Genomic DNA, 20,418 nt, shown 5'->3' with positions numbered 1-20,418 from the left:
GCTGCCGGGCGCCGGGCCGGGGCTCGGCGGCCACGTCCCCGCACCGGGCCGGGCCGCGTCCGTGCCGTTCCGTGCGGCGGGCGATGCGTTCGGCGGGCGGGCTGAGCGGCGGGCGGGCGGCCTGACCTCCCGCCATGCGGCTGTCGTGCAAGGTGGCGGCGGCGCTGCTGTGCCTCGGCAGCCTGCTGCTGCTCTATCTGCTGGCGGGCAGCGCCGCCGCGCCCCCCCGCCCGCCGCCCGCGCCCTCCGCGCCCGCCCGCCCCGCCGTGCCGCCCGCCCGCCGGCAGCCGCGGCTCAGCCGGAGCCCGCCGCGGAGGAACCCCGCCGGGGGCAGGCTCGTCAGCGCCAGGTAACGGTGGCGGCTCCGGGACGCGGGAGCTCGCCTGGACCACGCGGGACTGGCCGGCGCCCCAAACGCGGCCGCCCCCCGTCCCTGCCATCGGCGGGGAGCCCGCCAGGCCCGGCCCGCTCCGGCCGCTGGAGCAGCTCCACGCGTGCCCGGGCCCTCCCGCCCCGCGGTCCCCTGTGCTGTGGCTGGTGTCTCTCTGCCGCCCGGTCCTTCGGGCACGCCCCTGTCCCAGGTCGGTTTCCCCTCGCCTCTGCGAGTGACCGGCGATTAGAAACTCTTCTACAAACTGCTCTGGCTTCCGAAGTACAAACTTTTTTCCTGCCAGTTTTCACTCGGAGCGTGGTTGCCAGAGATGCCAGGAAAGTACATGGAGGTCTCGCCTCCGCCTCTGGTCCCTGCATGGAGCGCGGCGATACCCCCGCTCCGTGCCTGTGCGAGGGCGGCCTCTGAAATAGCCGCAGCCGCTTTTCCATGAGTTTTGGCCTTGTTTTGAGGGCTGACGTGGGGAATGCGGCACTCGCTGGCTGGAGCCGGTGAGGAGCCGCTGTCAGTCTCGGGAGCTACACTTAGTACTAATTTGTCGCTAATGCCCCAGGGAAAAGAGAAGCTGGCTATTTCTGTGTGGTACCAGTGGGTTCCAAACTGCGAAGCACCTACGGATTTTAAGCTCTTGAGCTTTTTATTTTGCATGCTTTTTATATGTAAATTAATTTAGCGGAACTTTAAAAACGAGCTTGAAATCGTGGTGTGTCGCGTTTCCTCTTTCAGCACCTTACAGGCAGAGTATTTGTTAAAAAACTAATTACTTAAGCAAAAGATGTGGGCAGCTCTCGGTGGGTGGAGGACTGTTTTCCCCTTTGCATTCCAACTATATTATGGTCAGTGTGACCTCATATATCTAATTAACTTGGTATGTCTTTGTGTCTTTGATTCGTGATTTCACAGAGATATTCTGAATGAAAGCCTGTTCCTGTTTTTTGAGCTCTTATTCCTTGACTTATTAAAGCAATTGGTTTCTTACCAGCATTGTTACCCTGCTGAATGCAAGAGATGTTTACCATGGCTGAGAATGGGTCATGGGCAGAATTCAAATGTGTGTATTAAAGCAGGATTATTTCCACTAGCAACTGTACCTCCTGAAGTCATTTTTCTTTAAGGCATATCTCTGCGATTATCATGGAAATCAAGAACACTGAAGGAAGGAGCCCAGAAAGTATGAAACTACTGGGGAGTGTAAACAACTGTTCCATTTCAATGAGCTTTTCAGTGAGCGTCTTCATGTTCCAAAGTTTGACATTATCTAACTTTTCTATTATTTATTGGCTTTGCAAGTACTTCCTACAAGGTGTGCAGCACAACACAAGAAAGAGAGGAATGCTGTATTTAAACCATGCCACTTCTTCATTTTTTTTGTTTGGTTATGGGGGTTTTTTGTAGGTTTGGGTGGTTGGTTTTTTCCCTTCACACAGCACTGGCACCAGCAGGAACTTGTATAGATGAGAAGCACAATTCTGTGGGACCAGTTCTGCCTCTTGCTGAAAGATGGTGCAATATGTTAACGACTACTAAAATAAAATCTATTTAAGTCAGCATATTCATAAAAACAGGGGTTTTTTTGCTGGGGGAGTGTGTGAGATAATGTGGTCCAAGGCAAGGAGATGTTTGTGTTCTTGGAAAGGCAGAAATACCCACCAATGGGTGCCACCATGGAGTGAATCACATCCACACTCACACAGTGAAGGCATCGGTGGTGGGATCTGCTTGGCTTAAAAAGCCTGGTCCTGGATACACCGAAGGTAGTGAGAGGGGCTTCAGTTTGGAGTGGAAGAAACAGACAATGATTTCGGTAGTTACTAACATGAGGGGTGAGTATTCCCCTTGATATGATAGGCTTTGCTCATGCATGTGCTTACAATAAAGTACATCCAGTGTAACATGCTGAATCAGGGTTGTTGTTGCCAATTCATTCCTATAGTATAAATAATTATTTTAGTTACTCCTTATGTGCAAAGGAAAGCATTTTTTTATTTGATGTGAGAGACATAATACGATCTAGCTGAGTCCTTCAGGATAATAAAACATATGATTATGACTGAGTAAGACCTTGTGATCTGATCACATTTTATGTGTTTCTATGTAGACTGCATGATTGATTCAAATAACCTTAGTGAAGTTTTGTCTACATGAATGTAAAAAGTTGTTTTAATTCAGTTTTGCCAAGTTGATCTGTGTAGTTTCATCAGAAAGCTGCAGCTTTGGGGCTGAACTCAGAAATAATCAAGGGTGTTACCTAGGATGCATGTTCGCTGCGTAAGAATCAGTCATGTCGCCAGTGAGGGGAATTATGTTTTAACTGGCATTTTTGATACTGCTTTCTTTAGTGTGCTTAGCATTATTATGTGTGATAATAACAGAAAATGTGAAGTTTTAAGAACTGCAGGTTCCTCCTGTAGGTAGTCATATGTGATAAAAACTTAACTCAGCCACACAGCATCAGCTGGCTGGTACCTAGCAAATGTTGGGAAATGTGTTCATGTGTCTTGCTTTGGTCACTAGTTAGTTTTAGCAAATCTAGATGAGCATTGCATTTAAGTTTCTGGTTGGCTCTGAAAACTGACTTTTGATGCTGGTTTTATTGATCTTTCCTCTTGGAAGTATTAAGTCCTCTGCCTTCAGTAAGGTTTTTTTGAAATATGAATAATTTTAAGTATGCGCCAAACCAATGTGTGCAAAGTATCAAAAAGCAAAAGGGTTATTTTACATTTGAAGGGCAGATGTGACCAAACTTTCTATTAAACCAGCGTGGAAGTGAACCTTTGCCAGCACATTTAGTTCCCTGGAAATAACTCTTCCAAAGCACAACATTTCTTACATGGCAACCTGTCGAGATACTTTCTCTTTCTTTGCAGTCTGTATGCACACATACAGGTTTGGCTCAAGTCTGATAGCCTATAATGACATGCTGAAGGCCCAAATACCTCAGACTTGTCTAACAAAGAACCCATTTGATAAAAGAAACATCCATTCTGGTACTGAGTGGTTTTCTCCTCTTTCTCTGAGCAGTAGGAGGAGGTTGAAACTTCAATAGTTTTTTGATTGTCAGCAGCTACAGTCAGTTTTGTGCAACTGCATTAAATTAAGAAAACTTTATTTAAAAACATTTAGAGCCTTTCTAATTTCTGTTTTAAAGTCTGTGAGAGAATGTGTTTCATATAACGGAGCCACTGTTGGGACATTGACTCAGTGCTGACAGTCAGGGAAGGAGCCTGTTTAGTGAATCACCAGTTTTGATACAATGACTAAATCTAACCTTGTTTATGCCACAAGAGTAAATGAGATCATAATATGAAGAACTTCTCAGAAACTAACAACTCTACTGCATTTTGCAAGAATTTGCATGCATTATCTTTCAGGAATGAATTTGGAGGCTTGAATAGATTAACAGGCTCTGTAACGAGATGGGAATGCATTATTTTGAATGGATCTGGATTGATTTAGACAGGTTTTGGGTTCATTATGTTTGAGACACTTAGGCTGTGACTAATAAGAAAATTGCATGTAATCTAAACTTTAAGGCCTAGAAATGCTCTCTCTTGTGCTGGAGCACCCAGTCCTCTGCTATGTCAGTACCCATGCCTGTCAGAAAAACATGTATACAGTAAATAAAATACTGTTGGGCAGCTGGATGGGAGTTGGTCTGTCTTGTTGGAAAGAAGCCTTTGGTATAAGCATTTTATTGTGCTATGTCTTAGCAAGCCTGTTTTCAGCTGTTTCAGAGGGATGTATTCTCAAAGTATTTGGTGATGTTTTCTGTAGTGCTTAATCTTAGGCAACAGTGCTTAATTTTAAAGCCATATAATAGTATGAGAACAGCATATAAGGGAGAGCAGGAAGCATTTTTCTCTGAACAGAGCAGAGAGTTTGGCATGTTATTTAACTTAGATTTATAATACATCAAGAAGCTACATTTATGTACTGAAATTAGAAGAAAGATATTGAGGCCTATAACGAAGACCTTGTATATTTAGTTTCTTCATTTGTTCTTATTAAACACATTAAACTTTAAGGCCCAGGTCACTGTATTGTTTTAGATACATTTAAACGTCTAATTTAGATTGTAAAGTCCAATCATAGACTCTATCCATAACCAGTAAGTTGGACTATAAATGAATAAATGTGTGTGTAAATGTTAGGAAGAATTAGCTAATAATAATAATTGTAGCACTCTGTGGATCTACCTGCTCTTTTAATGTGCTTGGAAGCCTTTTGATGTAGGTTACTATTAGTACTATAACAGCTGTTCCCATTTTACAGGTAGGACAACTAAAGCAGAAAGAATTAATGACTTGCCCAAAGCTTTGCAGAGGCTGACTTACTGAAATAGAGCTGAAACCAGTGCTCACTCACCCTTCAACCACTGGGTACTTCTCTGTGTCAAAAGCCTATTAATGCCTTAGGTTGATACCTAGCAATGTATTATTTCTTGCTTGCCAGCTGTTTTTTATTCTATGTATCCCATTTTATCCTTTGTACAATTTACCACAGTATTAGCATACTGCATCCTTTAAAACAAAGTATGCATCGTCTGTGTCCATTTGGTGTGTTGTCCAGGAACACCTGGGCAGGCAGTGTTTCAGAAGGCTCTCTGCTTCCCAGCGTGTTTGCGTCAACCACTAGTAACTGCATGATAAATAAACATTTGCAATTAGAGGAGACATCCCATTTCAGGGTATTTAAAAGATGTGTAGATGTGGCACTTAGGGACATGGTTTAGTAGCCGACTTAGTAGTGTTAGGTTTATAGTCGGACTTGAAGGTCTTTTCCAACCTAAAAGGTTCTGTGGTTCTACGACTCAGGATTCAGTGTGTATTTTATATGAAACCTCAGCTTAAAGGAGCTTTCATTACGCAGTAAGTCTGTTTGAATGAGAAGGCTCCTGGTGCCCAACCCAACCTACCCCGGTAGAGATGAAGTAACTGCTCTATTGGTGTGAGCTAATTTCTAACCTCCAGTTGTTCTCCTGACAACACATGGTGGAGGCTCTCATACCTTCACGAGGGGATCCAGCTAAGCCAGCATAGCCATTTATTCTGCCTGAGGCAGAATAGATGCTATTGGTCTAGCTGGAACTCTTTTGGTTTGAAGACACTGGCTGTATCCTGCAGACCTTTAAGGAATATCCTTTGACCCAGATTATATTTCTCACCATCTCTTCCATTCCTGCTTGCACTGTATGTACATGTGTGTTCAGAGGAGGGATGAGGAGTTGTGGCTTTCTCTGCTATAACTGGCTCTTTTGCCTTCCTAGCAGTTTGACTTTGCCTTTCCACCTGCCTCTTTCCAGACTTCTGGATAATAATAGTAATATTGTAAAGGCTAAGCTAAAATTGCTGTTAAATACATCTTGCTATGGCACTTTCGTATGTCCCTTTCCAGCTCATCTTTGTTTTCACAGTCATCTTGTTTTGCTTATGTACTTCTTAACTAACTGTTGCCTTCAGCGTCCCAGACTACTACTGGGGCAGTTGAAATACAACCTCATGCTCCTTTTCTTGGGGATTTTTATTCCTACTTAGGCCAGTGCAGGCTCCTGAACTCCTTCAATCCAGGCTTTCACAACTCATAATACTTCATCTCCAAGGCTCAGGTCTCTGGGGCTGGGAGGGTGCCTGTGTTGGCAGGCAGGTTGTGTCTTACTCATCTGTAGCTCCCATGGGCTTACAGGGCATTCTGCTTTCATCAAGGGTTGCTTCTGCTGAGTCAGTTTGTTGGAAGTGCTTGTCTACATATACTGGCTTTTTCACTAAGAAATAGCTGCATAATGTAGAGTTCACTGTGGCTAAAATTGTAAAGAAAAGCTCAGTGCTTTGGTGTTGGGTTTTGAAATGTTGCAATAAGAGCTTAGAGTTTAGTCCCTCTGCCAATGAATTCCGTTGCCACAAGCTATATCAAAGCAGTTCTCATATGGCTTGATTTAGAGACTCAATTAAGAGGAAACATTAAACAGATAGGGAGAAGGAGGGAAAAAGGGATCTGCGTGAGCAGCTAATTATTCACTTCAATAATTCAGTGGTTTTTACACTAATAGGTTGGAAAGTAAATACTACTTCACATAGATGTAGTATTCCATTATTTATACACTGATGAAATTGGGGTTTAATTAAGACTAAACCTAAGACTTGAAACCATTAATGAAACATGTTGCTCTGTATAGTCAGTAAAGTACCACTGACTGGTATTCCTTAACACAGAGGTGGGTTACGCTGCTGTTACACAGAGCAGCATTTTAATGTCTGGAAGAAGATGGTGACAGCTTTATAACTGTAATTTTTCTCTTTATTTAAAACCTTTGTTTCCGATATTAACTTTGCTGATTAATTGCATGTATGTAATTGTTTGTGCTGAGAAGAGGCAGGAATTGATGTTCTCTGTTCAGTGATACGTCAAGAACTGGTAGTGATCTATGATTAGCCTTTTGAACTCTCCCATAATGATTACGATGCTTGTGATTTAGTTGCTTTGTCAGCACATATCCATGTAATGGAGTATAAATGCCATCCGTGTTGGAATGTGAATACAATATAGAAGCATTCCTGGAGGATGTGAATTTTACCTCTTCATACTGTTGAGGGGGGGACACACAAAACCAAAAGGCTATATTTTCAAAATGTCTTAAACTCCTCAAAAGAACCCTGTGTTTTCTGGCCAGCAAATGGACTCGGTGCCTTTTCCACACAGATTCCCCTATAGGCTAGCTGAGATTTATTTAAAGCCCACACAGATGGGTGCTAAGTGCAAACCCCGTAGTTTGGTCCTTGGCTGCTTGTGGAATGTAGCCTGATTCATCTGGGACATGTGAATATGTTTGTTTTTAAAAATCTCTATTTTAGCAAAATCTCAGGGATTCCATTGGGAGAAATGGAGAGTGGTCCTTTGGAACTACGCCAGTACCTTCAGGCCAGGATTAAGGCATGCTTTTTTAATAGCAAAATTAATTAACTCTTAGAATAATTTACATATGGATGGAGTGGATTTTTTTGAAAGTATGGATGTCTTCTTCCAGCCTAGCCATTATGGGCCTGGTAATGAAGTTACTGGATGTGGTTCTGCAATCTGCATCGTGTTAGAAAGTTGGCTGGGTAGTAATCAGTCCATTCTGGCTTCATAACCTCTAAGCTAGGGGAAAAGAAAACAACTATCATTTGCACAGAGCGAGTTGTTGTCTGGTTTGAGATGCTATTGAATTAGTTTCATCTGTGTATGTAGCACAGCGATCTATGCAATCCAGAAGTGTAGGGATAACTAGAAAATCTCTGAAAATAGTGTATTTGTGTTGTAATTGTAACACTCTTGATTTGTGCTGTTGACAAAAACTGGCATGTGGCTCCCATGTTCTGTGGGTATGTAATCAGGAACAAACTTCCTGATCCCTTACAGTATGAAGGGGAGTAAAAAAACCCCCTGATATCTGTTGATGCAGGATTCTCTTTATGGCTATCTCAGTATTTTTTCTATGTCTATTTATGTATTTCCAGGAAGCCTGGAGAACAGAAACATTCAAAAGAGCCTTCATCTTTGCAATGCATGCATCTGGCAGTTGTGGCATGTGGGGACCGGCTGGAAGAGACGCTGATCATGCTGAAATCAGCACTTCTCTTCAGCAACAGGAGGCTCTGTTTTCACATTTTTGCTGAGGATTCTCTTAAGCCAGAATTTGAGAAGAAGGTGAGTTTCTTTGTCGTTTGGTAAATAAATAAATGAGTTAGTCACAAGGCACAGATCTCTGAGAAAAATTATTCTGACATCAACAAGTAGCAACTAAGCACTTCTTGTGCAGTACACAGTCTATTAAACTCCTTACGCATGCATATTTTTTGGTGTTTAAAAAGCTATATAACATGTAGCATCTAATTCCTCCCCCCGTGTCTTTCAGCTAAAGGAATGGCCTTCCTCATATACAAAGAAGTTTGAATACAACATTTACCCAATAACCTTCTCAGTAGGAAATGCTCAGGAATGGAAAAAGTTATTCAAACCATGTGCTGCCCAGCGCCTTTTTCTTCCGGTAAGGCACCTGGATTCTGAGTGGGTTGCTTCAGGAAAAGGTTAATTCCACCAAAAGGAAGCTTTGCTAGTGTAATATTAAAACCATTTTCAGGCTGAAACATCTGCTTAGAGATATTTTAGTCTGTGCTTTAGCCACTTAAAAACAAAACAGGAATCCAGCATCACTTTTTCTCCTGCTTAACAAAGGATGTGTGTTTCTTATTTGTCTCTAGTTCCATTAGGCTCTCAGACTCTTACGACTCAGTGCAAGAGCTCTTTCAGGGCAGATGCTTTCAGGGTAGATGCTGCATACCTTCCATAAATAACATTATTTTCAGTGTGCAATCATCATATCCTCTTCACCCACTATCTCCCTTTCCATATGTTAGTCCTTAGACTGATGCTTTTGGCAATCCCTTTTCCTTGAGTTTTATTTCTTTTTCCAAGACTGTCAGATTTGCCCTTAAGGTACTAATACCAATGTGTTCCAAGTCAGATTTCATGCAAGAGCATTGTGTATCCTGGGATCTTTAGGTTCACTGAAAAGTTGTATTTTTTGCTGTATAATATGTAGTGTCATAAACTTGGAAAATATATAATGTTGCTGGAGAGAAGGGAGGTGTTGATAACAATTTTGCATACACAGAATATCAAAATGGAGAGAACTTTTGCATAAAGCGATTTCTGTGGAATTGAGAACATCTGTCAAGAATATCTCGCGCATTGCTGTTGATTGGGGTGACTCCAGTGAAGTGACAGGCTATTCACATGATCCAGATTTCATTGCTGCCTTACGAGAAATGGGGGAGGACGACAAAGAAATCTTTACTTTCTCAGATGGAAACAATCAGGAGACAGCTGCGGGTCCAGAGACATAGGCTATGAATACATATGTGAGAAAATATGTGCCGTCAGCAGTTCTGTTTATCTGCCATTTAGGGGTAGACTATCAAACGCACAGAGACCAGATGGGCTGAAAGTAACTCCAGCTTCAGCAGGGATCCTCTCCTCCCTGAGTAAATATTTACATCACCTGGAAAATAATCCCTAAGAGTTAGCTCGCTCAGTACAGATTGTTTGTAAGGATGTACTCAAATGGGACACTTCTCCCTGCACAAACACAATTCTCTGTTCTTACTGCTGTGATAATTTTTGTCATTTTGGTAGACTCTCATCACATAAATGATTTCACTTTTATTTGTCATCATCCTTCTGATGACAGAAAAGGGTTATGTATCCATGCCGATTCCTTTAGCCTGGGCAGTGCTTTTTTGGTTCTTTTTTTGCCACTCACATGTTGCTAAAGTTCACCAGCAATGTTCTGTAAGGAATATTAGACTGTTGCATATTGTCTTATCAAAACTAGGAGGCAGCCTGAACTGTAAATGTTTGTTTTTCTTGGGGCAGTTGCAAAATGTTGTGTGTGTTCAGGCTGAGGTTTATGGCTTCAAATAGGGAGGGTTGTCCGAGAGTAGTTGCAGCTGACACTTAAGTCAGTGTGAATATAGTAAAGAAAACAAGTTGTAGTAATAGCGGTGGTGGCAAGAGTCCCATTGGACTTTGGTACTGAAGTTCACAGGGTGACAGAACCTTGGGCTGTTCCTGGGTAATTTCAACCACAGTTATTATTTATTTTGGTGCTTGATAAGGAGGTTCTGATATCCCATTTGAACGAGTCGATGCTGTAGAAATCCAGTCTGCACACAGTGGGAGCGGAGGGTTGCTGGTGGTATTGCTTAGAGAACTATTTTGACTTTTACTTTAAATAAATACCAGCAGGGTGTCAGCATCCTTTATTTCCTTAGCCTTCCCTGCACTAAGCATTTTCCCCTGCAGCGGCATAAAATGTGCCTGGATTTAGGGAGGACCCCAGGAGAGCAGTAGTTGAGTTTATCAGCTGTTTAGCTCTCAGTTGTGCAAATTGTCTTTCTCCTGATAATGCTAAGCCTGGGTGGAATGTGAGCCTTTGATTCACAAGTGCCTCTCCTGCCAAAGCAATCTCTTCTGCAGCACCAGCAGGCATGTGAAAGTGGACAGGAGGGTGTGAGGAATGCGTTAAGGGAAAATTGCTTAAGAATCTTTCAATGGTTTTACTCACTGATGAAACTAGAGCTTTGGGATGCGATCCTGCAGCTTGTAGTAATGAACTGCTTTGTCCTGGGGAACAGGTCGATGTACCCATTCCCAGTTTGTTGAATCTACTGGAGTTGCTAAAGTATTAAGATCATACAGCATCCTGCATTTTATAGAGGCGTTCTGTGCCATCTGATCATGTTTGCCACTTACATGCAGGGAAAGCAGATTGAGCCTCCATGTAAGCTCACAAGTCTAAATCTCTTATTATAGTCTACTACAATAAACCAATCAGTGAAGTTTGCAAAGGCAGAGTAAGGAAGACGTGGATCTTAACATGAGCACAAAAGGAAACTTCAAAAACTAACTAGGAGGGTAATGCTCTCAGCAATCACTGGAAACTGTTTTGTAGAACTAACGTGGATGTTAAGACACCGGGTGAAGAACTGTCTTCTGGTCTCACAGATGTCACACACCACGGAGCTGCCTTGTTGTTGTCTCTGTATCACTGGTTTGGAGCTACCAAAACAATCAGCTAAAGTATCATGAAATGCATAAGGGATTTTTTGATGATTTTAGCTCTAACATTTAGAACCCTTCTCAAAACACTTAATCTACTTAGGAGCTTTTGAGGTAGATTAGCAATATCCCTGTATTACAACTGTCCTCTAGAATACGCTGAAGGATCCAACCCAGTGGATCAGTGGCAGCACTGGGAATAGATGCCAGGAACTTACCTAGACAAAAGTCTCTGCTTCTGACTTAACTGCTTACTACAGTTAAGTTTAGTAACTCAACTTTGTGGTACTGCTCCATTAGCATCAAGATTTGTGATTTGTCCCTAATTTTGGATAAAGCTCTGATTAACTGCCATGCTGGCCATTGCAAACCATTAGGTAGCACAGCTTCACAGTACACCAATATGTGTGTTATTACTTGCCAACCTTGCTAATGCGGGGAGAATCTATGGAGACAGAAGTTGTGAAATCAAATTACAGATAACTGAGTATTTAAGTGAAGTGTCAGGCTAAATATAGGCAGTTCTGTGCAGAACTTTTTTGACAGATTACTAAGAATATTTTATGTAGCTGCAAGAAAATCACACCTCTTTTAATCTGTCCACGCCGGTAGCGTGAGGAGGAAGACAGGCCCAGTCAAGCCGCATTTCTGACCAGTTGTTTCAAAAATCACAGTCTGTCAGGTATGTCTGCACACTTTGAGCTAGCAGCTGTGAGCCTGGACTATTAGACACAGTCTTGCATGGCTTATGCTCCAGGTCAGATGCATGTCATTTTTAAGCTGCAGTCACGTCACTCTGGTTGGCTGTCCTGGCAGGCTCGGAGCACTCCTAGCCCTAGCTGTGCGGCATCTGGAGCAGGCAGAACAAGCTGGAGCAAAGTCTCTTGCACCATAGGGTTGCCTTGTGGTACTCAACTGCTTTTGACATTGAAAAGCAGCAGAGTCAAAATTCATTGTCTTGCTTGTATGCTTTTGAGTAAGTAAATGCTAAGTATTAAGGGCTGTGTAAAGCCTAAAATATTTTTTCAAAAGCTTCTTCAGTTTGGGAACAGACTTACCTGCAAGCTGTGGGTCACTGGGAATGCTGGAGTTATTGAAATGAAGTGTATCCCCTGTGCAGCTCCATTGGAATCCTGGGAGCTACTCAAGATGCTCTTGGAGCCACAGTTTCTGCAGTTAAACTCCCCTAAGCAAGGTGAAGTTAAATGCGCAGCCAGAAGGAGATGAGATCAGTTGAAACCGACACCTGCAGGTTTTAAATAAGTCTTAACACTTCACATGTGAAAGAGAAAGGTGTGAAGGGCTTAAAGGAAGTAGCACAGATTTTTTTATTAGCCTGTTGGGTGTCACTGCAGGGCGACACCTTGAACACAGCAGAGGGAAGAATCTTTTGAAAGAGCATGTGAATCCTAAGTGGAGGAACACAAGGTGGAAAACTTGAGGTCAGAAGCTGCTGAGCATGCGCTTCTCTAAGAGCTGGAATACCTGCTTGGATCTCTGTGTGTGTAGGAAGATTGTTACAGTCCACTGACTTCCACAGCCTTAAATGAATGTGTATATCTAAGGTTGCTGAAAGAACAGTTTTCTGCTGGAAGAAGCAGTGCCCAGGCTTCCCCCTTAACCCTCTGCTGGAAAATGCCCAAACTTGTCTCCCTACCAAGGCACCCTTAGAACAAATCTTTCATGGTGTGCAGTGTGCCACGGATCCCCCAAGCAAAGCCCAGTAGCTTCTGCTCTCTGTGTGTTCATGTGTTACCTCCTGTCTTGGATTAAATTTTGGGGTGATTCTTTTTTCTTTCTTAATATATTTTGATTTTCTATGGCTTCATATAGTAGGTACCTATGAAGTAGGGCTTTTAGGTGCTGCAGAACAGTACACAATATCCAGGATACCCTTAAGCTGAAAAACCCCTTCTTCTTTTGAACCATCTGACTTCTATTGATTTACTCTTAAAGTAGGTGTCTTTTTTTACTTCATTGTTTTTAGTGCTGGACTCCAGGATACAGAACGTTTGCAAGTCTTTACCTCTGAGCTCCTGGTGTGCTATTGAACTGTGTCGCTCGTTTATTTATACCTACACACACTGGTTTGTATGGTTTTTGTGGAAAAACGGTGTATTGCTATAACCTGCCATCCAGCAGAGTGATGGGTGGAGTTTCTTGTCAGCATAACTTGTGTTTAATATGTAGAGACACTTGCCTTCTCCTGCTTGTTCTGCTGTGTAGGAAGAACATGTAGTTATTATGTCAGAAATACAGGTCAGGGATTTGTTAAACTTGGCTAAATGTCAGTCTGAATCCCAAAGTGTTCAGTCAGGTGAAAAATCTCCTTTAAGCCCATACTCACGTATTTGGCATCTTAGTGGGTGCCTACTGAGCATGATTAAAGGTAATCTTATCCCCACACTTGTTCAAAATCTTAATGTTGTTCACTCTGTTGCACAGGTAGTTGTCAGTCACAATACACTTCAATTTATGTAAAATTCAATTGATTTAGTAGCATTTACTCTTTCCTGCATGAATAGAGTTTGTCATTAGTATCGTTGTATAAGGGATGAGAGAGTGATTGTTCTGTTCCACTAAGTGGTGAAAATCAGTAGCCTTTTGGATTTGCTTTGTAAAGACAGAGAGAGAGAGAAATGGGGCTTTTGGCTGAGACCAACGTGAGAAATTCTCAGTCCTTTGGGGATTTTTGAGTTTTAGCAAATAATGAAGAGCAACAACAATGCAGTTGGAACTGATGGTCAACTATAGCTAATGATATTTATCACTTAACAACAAATAGCTGGCGCAAACATCGAGGGAGTTTTCTTGGCCTGTTGAGCACTATATCATTTGCCCTACTCCAGTTAAGGAATGAGCCTGTAAGGATATGGGTAGCCACAAGGGGGAACATTGTAAGCAGGACTAGATGAAATGTCCTGCATCTAATTTACAGTTTACACCCTTCTGACTTGACTAACTCCACTGTGGTTATTCCTGATACAGAGTCTGATAACAGAGATCAGAATCTGACCTGGTGAGTTTTAACATGACGTTTCAATTTACCAAGCAAATTTTGGTCTTCAGGAGGATGCGTGTACATTTTGGTGTTCAATGGGGTTTCTTAATTAATGGGGAACATTTGTATATATTAATACTGCATGTAAGTCTCCCAGGAGCACAGGGTTGTAGTAGGAAAAACAGTCATTAGAAAGGCATAAGGAAACATGATACCAAATGGAGATGAAAAGTATTCTGTTCTCCCAGCTTACCCTTTCTGTCTGTGGAGCAAGCTGTATGTTTCACCACTTATAGATCTTGAACTAATAAAGCTATGTAAATACATAACCTTTGCATTTTATTTCTGAACTGAGACTAAATAGTCCTTGCAGGTACTTTAGAGAGCTCCCAGGATTACTGCTTTATATGAAGGTTAGAACCCAACTTCTCTGGTCTGGTAGCTGTTTGCTGTGCAATTGGAAAAACCCCGCTGAAAAAACAACAAGCCAATAACCTGATAACTGCTATTCCTGTGTGTAATTACATTTAGCTGATAAATCAATAACCTCTTTCAAATTATCAGTTTAAAATAAAAGTACCTTTTGCCAGTAATCTTCCTGTTTGTTGTCTATCTGTTTTCTTTTTTATCTGTTCCTCTCCTCGCTGTGCAAACCCAAAAGGTCATTTTGAAGGATGTGGATTCTCTCCTTTATGTGGACACTGATGTCCTCTTCCTGAGGCCCATCGATGACATCTGGCACATCCTGACAGAGTTCAACTCCACACAGCTAGCTGCTATGGCCCCAGAGCATGAGATACCAAAGATTGGCTGGTACAGTCGCTTCGCGCGTCACCCTTATTATGGGACAACTGGAGTCAATTCCGGAGTGATGCTAATGAATTTAACACGGATACGCAACACTCAGTTCAAGGTGAGAAGAAATACAGCTGTTGCAGGAGCGAGTGAGCTGTGTATTTTTCACAGCTTGTAAAATTTAGTATAAAATTACATGAAGTTTGTAATATAAGGAATCTGAAAAATAGAGACTATATATAATTGGGTACTAAAATGAATTACAGGGAAAACGATTGTTAAAACAAGTGAAGCTTCCTCAAGAGGCCGGAGCACAGGGAACTGCAGATGCAGCAGTCTGTTAGCAGTAGTAAAACTGGCTTCTTCAACATCCCATTTTCCCTTGAAAGATCCGGGAAAGAATAACCTCGAGGATCTCCAGTGCAGGCACTGTACTGTTGTTGAAATTGGAAAGCTTGATGTAGATACCCAGAGAAAATGGTAATTTTTTGCATCTGCTGTAAATAGAATTTTGAATCCTGCTGCAGATCAAGTGACTCCATGAACTGACATAAATGAGAGGGGAGTATTTTCGCTGACATCTGACATCTCCTCTCTTTGTGAAAGGCCTGACTTGTAAAACCTGTGTCTTCCATTGAGCACGTATTCTCTAAATCTTTTTAAAAACTTTATTTGCCCCAAGTGGTTTTGTTCCTCGGCCAAGGCCGGGGGTTTCCTGTATTGTTACAGGAGCAGCTTGAGCCCTTGAGCCCAGGGAAGATAATTTTTAGTCTGCGTTTTTCCTCGCTCGGTTTTCACCTCGTCCCTGCATTTTTGCATTTTTTCCACTTTTTCTCCCTCCTGTTGCTCAGAATAGGAAGACTGTGAATAGCAGGAGCTGACATCAGGGCTGGACCCAGGAGACCTTGCTTTCCTGTTTAGATAAACGGGAGCACGGGCAGCTCTGCTGTTCCAACCCTATCCAAGTCTAACACTTCCTGGCAGTTCTTCATTTTTCACCTGGGGATCTCAGGGGGCTCATCAGACTTACAAGTAAGTGGGTGCCACGCTCTGAGTCATCCATCACGTCACTGTTCCCTGTGCTAACCTATTGCTTCTGGTTTCTGCCTCGCAGAACAGCATGATACCGAGTGGTTTGACTTGGGAGGAAATGTTATATCCATTATACCAAAAGTACAAAAACTACATTACATGGGGAGACCAGGATTTACTAAATATCATTTTTTACTTTAACCCAGGTAAGTAATGACTCTTGGAGTCATCATTAGCTCTGCTAAGAACATTTCTTCAACTTGACATTTGTTTTTTAAATGCTATTTGTTATTTATAATATGCATAATGTGCTTGGGCATAAAGTTAATGAGTGGGTGCACCAGGATTTACAGCCTATGAAACTACTTCTGAACGTAGTGCTGGTAGTGAGCTCAGATTGGTTCCATTGAATATGTAAATCTGTTTTCTAGAGATTCTCAGAAAATAGGAGAGTGTGACATAAATGATCAGATGCAGCAATGAAGTTCAAGTTTCATGTGTGCTTAAAAGCATGACTGGACCAGGGCCTGGCCAAAAAAACGTTTTTGTTTCAGATGTTTATCCGAATGTGAAATTGCCAAACTTTCTCCAAAGCTGTGTTTTCTTTTTCTGCAATTCAGCTGAATTCTGATATTTATGCAATGAGTAACAAAGCGAATACAAATGGACACAGCCATTGGAGTGTCTCTTCTAAAACTGCTGCCCTTCCTACTCTTGCTCCTTCGCTAAGAGTTACGTCTTGAGAAAGATGCTTCCAGCCTCCCAGCGGAGTGACCCTGCCTCAGCAGGCACCAGGGTTGTGTCACCTATATTCTGCTCCTTACATTTATGCATTTTCTACTCTTCTGTGTTCTGCGTGCTCTGAGGCTTAAGAAGAGCTCTGGAGGACTCTAGGTCTCTCCAAGCCTTGTTCTCAGAGAACAGATGGCATAACCCACTGTCCTAGTGTGGACCAGCCTGACCAACACAGATGTATTTATCAGCCCAGCAAAGCATCATCTTTGATTCCTGCCTGTCACCCTTGCACAGCGCCTCTGCAAACAGCCCATAGCATTTCAGTTTGTCCGTTTCCTCTTGAATTGGGGTCGTATTCCCATGAGTGCCTTTCCAAGGAGCTGTCATCTTTATTTTAAAAGGGTGTGACTTTTTTCCACAAGTGCTGAAATTCCCAGAAACAACAGTTTCTGGGAATTCAGCCCCTTGTAAGTATTTTGCACTGGTCACACAGAAGTGATTTCTGGCACTTCCAAACCCAGGAACATCTGAGAAATGCAAGGATTTCAAAACGGCAGCATAGTACATGCTTCCCAGGGAAGCTGAGGACCTTATTTCATGCTTCTGAGTGGATGCTCTGTATCCATTCTTACTTGCTTTTTCTTGTTTCCTATGTGACCTCATATTCACTCAAGTGATCTTAAGAACAGAATAAGTTTGGATTTATAGTTATTTATTCTGTTCCCTTTTCTTTTTCTCTAAGGAGTCATAGGGTAGGTAACTGGATATACCCAAATCCAGGCAAATAAAAGGAGAGAACAAAAGCAGAGCAATAAGCTAACATCTGTTTACTGCAGACAGATGTCACGCATCACATGTACACCAGGTATTACCCTCAATCCTAGGGCAAAAATAAAGTGGAAGAAATCTTCATTATGAGATCATAAATGAATTTCCCAAAAGAAATGAATGTTATGGGAATAGGGTCTGCTGGAGGAAGAAGAAGCTGAAGCCAGGTTGGTTGTGAAGTTAAACCCAAGCTGCCAATTTAGTGTCGAGTAAAAAAGCAAAGATTACAAAAATACTTTGATTTTGTGATGAGAATATTCTCTATCGAATCCACATGTTGGGACTTTCCTGCACCACAGTCTCTGGCTTTCCCTTGTAACTGGTAAATAATTTTTTATGAATGACGTAACATCAGACTGCACACGGAAAGAAGACAAAAGAGCTGGATACAATTAAACCAGAAAATAACTTGCCTGAGGTTTTAAGCTGCTGGGTTGTTGAGCCCAGCCTGGGGAAGGAGCAGTCAGGGTCCTGCAGGTGGCTTTTTGCAGATGCAGTGCATTGGCTTAAAAATGCCCAGACCTGTAACCTGGGGCCTGGAGAGATGCGCCCTTTTCCCCATCTCCAAAGGCTCCAAAGGATGATTGATGGGTCTGAAGGCTCCCAGAGCAGCTGGAGCCCGAGTCCAGCTGGGACAGAAAAATGCCCAAACGCATCACGGTGAGGTCAGGAACACTTGGGTGATGTGTGAAAGCCCATGAGCACCTGGTGACATCTCACCCTGCAGTGACCTGCTGGTGACTGTACCAGGAAACATCTGCTCAGGGTTACCAAAAGGATCCCCGTTACCTGTGGCAGGGTTTGGATCAGGCATTACTGCTCTTCCCACCCTTTCAGCAGCACTGGGGAGCAGTTCTGGATGTGTGATGGGTCAGACGGAATGGACACCACTTACTTACAATCTGCCCTTTCTGGAGAAGTCTCCTGCTAGAGAGGCCTTAAGGGAAGAAATGTTTCAGAAACTTTATCTCCTACATCTTCGGGAACCACACAGGACCAGCTGCAGGCTTCCTGGGAAGCTAGGAAAGGCCAAGTGAAGAATTCAATCTTCAGTGTGTCTGACATGACCTGCCAGCATCATGCAATGATTCATTGTGCTCCGTTTCTGAAGCAGAAAGGTCACAGGGACTGGTGTGATTTATTATAAGCAGATTGCAAATCCTGTGGGTGCATAGAGAGTTTAAAAAAGGAAAAAGAATCAGGAGGAGAAAGGAAGTTGCAAGCCCTTTTGAGAAATCAAGCTCATCTTTAAATAACCTTGACCTGGGAAACTAATGGATGGTGATTTTTAGGAGGACTATGAATAAAATACACTGTCTCTTACACTCTGCAGTATCTCGGTATAACAAATAGTCACAGCCTCAGTGAGAGCTTCAGCAGCCAACCCTGGATATACTCTGCAAGTTTTCCCATGCTGTCTCCAGAAGGATTGAGGATTTTGCATAACCCCTCTGGCTGTGTGTGCCTCCCTAGTCATTTCTGGAATTCCAGAAACATTTTACTGGGCAGAGGGCGCGGGATGGTGCCACCTGGTGCACACTCTCTGGGTTTGATTCTGTCATTTCTAGCTTTGGAAAATGCTCCCTTGGTTTATGTTTGCACCCAGTCCTCATGTTGCCCTCTCTTTTTGTTAGCTCAGGTCTAACAGTGCTGAGGTTTGCATAGTCATGCCCTGAGGAAAAGAAGCTTCTATGTGTAGCTGCTGCTTGGGACGTTTGCAGAACTAACTGAACTTTTCCTGATACCAGTGGCAGCTTTTCCACAGAACCATGGTTTAATTTGTTGTAACTCTTGTGTGACGTGTCTTTTTCTTTCCCCCACCCCGTCTCCCTCGACCGACATGGGCAGAGTGTCTCTATGTGTTTCCCTGTCAGTGGAATTACCGGCCTGATCACTGTATGTATGGGAGCAACTGCAAAGGCGCAGAAGAAGAAGGTGTCTCTATTCTACATGGAAATAGAGGTGTCTACCATGATGACAAACAGCCTACGTTCAAGGCGCTCTATGAAGTGATACGTGATGTAAGTCTTCTATCTTGATAGAGGCAGTCCTTTTATTTCAATGTAATTATGGATTTAACCGGGTCGCTCAGACTGCTCTTCCAGCAGATCAGGCTGAGCAGAGCTGTGCCGTACATGTACCCATCAGGCACAAGACAACAAGGTTGCTTTGGCCTCTCCTGTTTCACCGCATGCATGTGTTTGAAGTGGTTTAAATGATCTTCATATTATAGTAAACGTCTAATAAAAAAGGCTGATAAATTGCTTTTCTGTAATACTGGAGGTAGGAGAAAAAAGTGTGTGGATGGAGTGGATGGAGTTCTTCCTGTTGGTACTGCAGCTCTGGTCCATAAATATCCAAAGGAAGCTTGTCCTCCCTGAGCACCTAGAGCCTCAGGGCACATAGAAGGCAAAAGCTTGCGTGTAGACACAGGTCCATATTTCCACTTTGAATGGTGTATGAGTACAACTCCACTCTCCAAAAGCTGTGTCGTTGCAGTATCCCTGTGTTAGCAAACCTCCTTTCAGTGCAGACCCCAGAAGCACAGTTTCTGGGAAGTCAGCTGTTCCAGGTAATAGACCTTTTCTGAAAGCAAGTGCCCTCAAGCAGGGCAGTGTTTGAAGCTGACAGGCTTTGCTGAGCCTCTGGGAAGGTGGGGGACAAGTCACTGCCTACCTGCACCAGGTTTTATCTTACAGAAACTTCTAAAATGTCATTTTGTAGCTGGTGAAAACTAATAATTCTTTTTTTCTTGTCTTTAGTTTCCATTTGAAGACAATCTCTTCCAGTCTCTGTACTACCCTCTGCAGTCCAAGTTTCTGGATACAGTGCACACTTTATGTGGGAGAATTCCACAAGTATTTTTGAAGCAAATTGAGAAAACTATGAAGAAGGTGTATGAAAATCGTGTCATTGTCTACTTGGGGGCCAACCACAGATACTAAATGTAGCTCTATTTTTACGCGGAGTTTTTAAGGCTTGCACCCCATCTCATGAAGCATAAAAATGAAGAGTATGGACTCCTTTTCCGAAACTCAGA

At 42.7% G+C, this 20,418-nt stretch overlaps 1 protein-coding gene across 1 annotated transcript; it reads left to right on the top strand.

Moving 5' to 3' along the window:
• Nucleotides 1-20,418, top strand: GXYLT2 (glucoside xylosyltransferase 2). Its single transcript, XM_030500301.1, has 7 exons — nucleotides 1-349; nucleotides 7,885-8,074; nucleotides 8,283-8,414; nucleotides 14,650-14,901; nucleotides 15,898-16,021; nucleotides 19,227-19,399; nucleotides 20,141-20,418. Exons 1-7 carry the CDS (start codon nucleotides 135-137, stop codon nucleotides 20,321-20,323), a joined length of 1,269 nt encoding a protein of 422 aa, XP_030356161.1. The 5' UTR covers nucleotides 1-134; the 3' UTR covers nucleotides 20,324-20,418.

Source organism: Strigops habroptila, chromosome 11, assembly GCF_004027225.2.
Source record: "Strigops habroptila isolate Jane chromosome 11, bStrHab1.2.pri, whole genome shotgun sequence".
NCBI classification, from domain to species: Eukaryota; Metazoa; Chordata; class Aves; order Psittaciformes; family Psittacidae; genus Strigops; species Strigops habroptila.
The sequence above is the reverse complement of the archived record's forward strand: the minus strand, read 5'-3'. Positions and strand labels throughout refer to the sequence as shown.

Coding starts and splice junctions, on each gene's coding strand:
- GXYLT2 (XM_030500301.1), top strand. CDS start 135: ATGCGGCTGTCGTGCAAGGTGGCGGCGGCGCTGCTGTGCCTCGGCAGC. Junction 8,075..8,282: donor AGCCAGAATTTGAGAAGAAG/GTGAGTTTCTTT, acceptor CGTGTCTTTCAG/CTAAAGGAATGGCCTTCCTC. Junction 16,022..19,226: donor CATTTTTTACTTTAACCCAG/GTAAGTAATGAC, acceptor CGACATGGGCAG/AGTGTCTCTATGTGTTTCCC.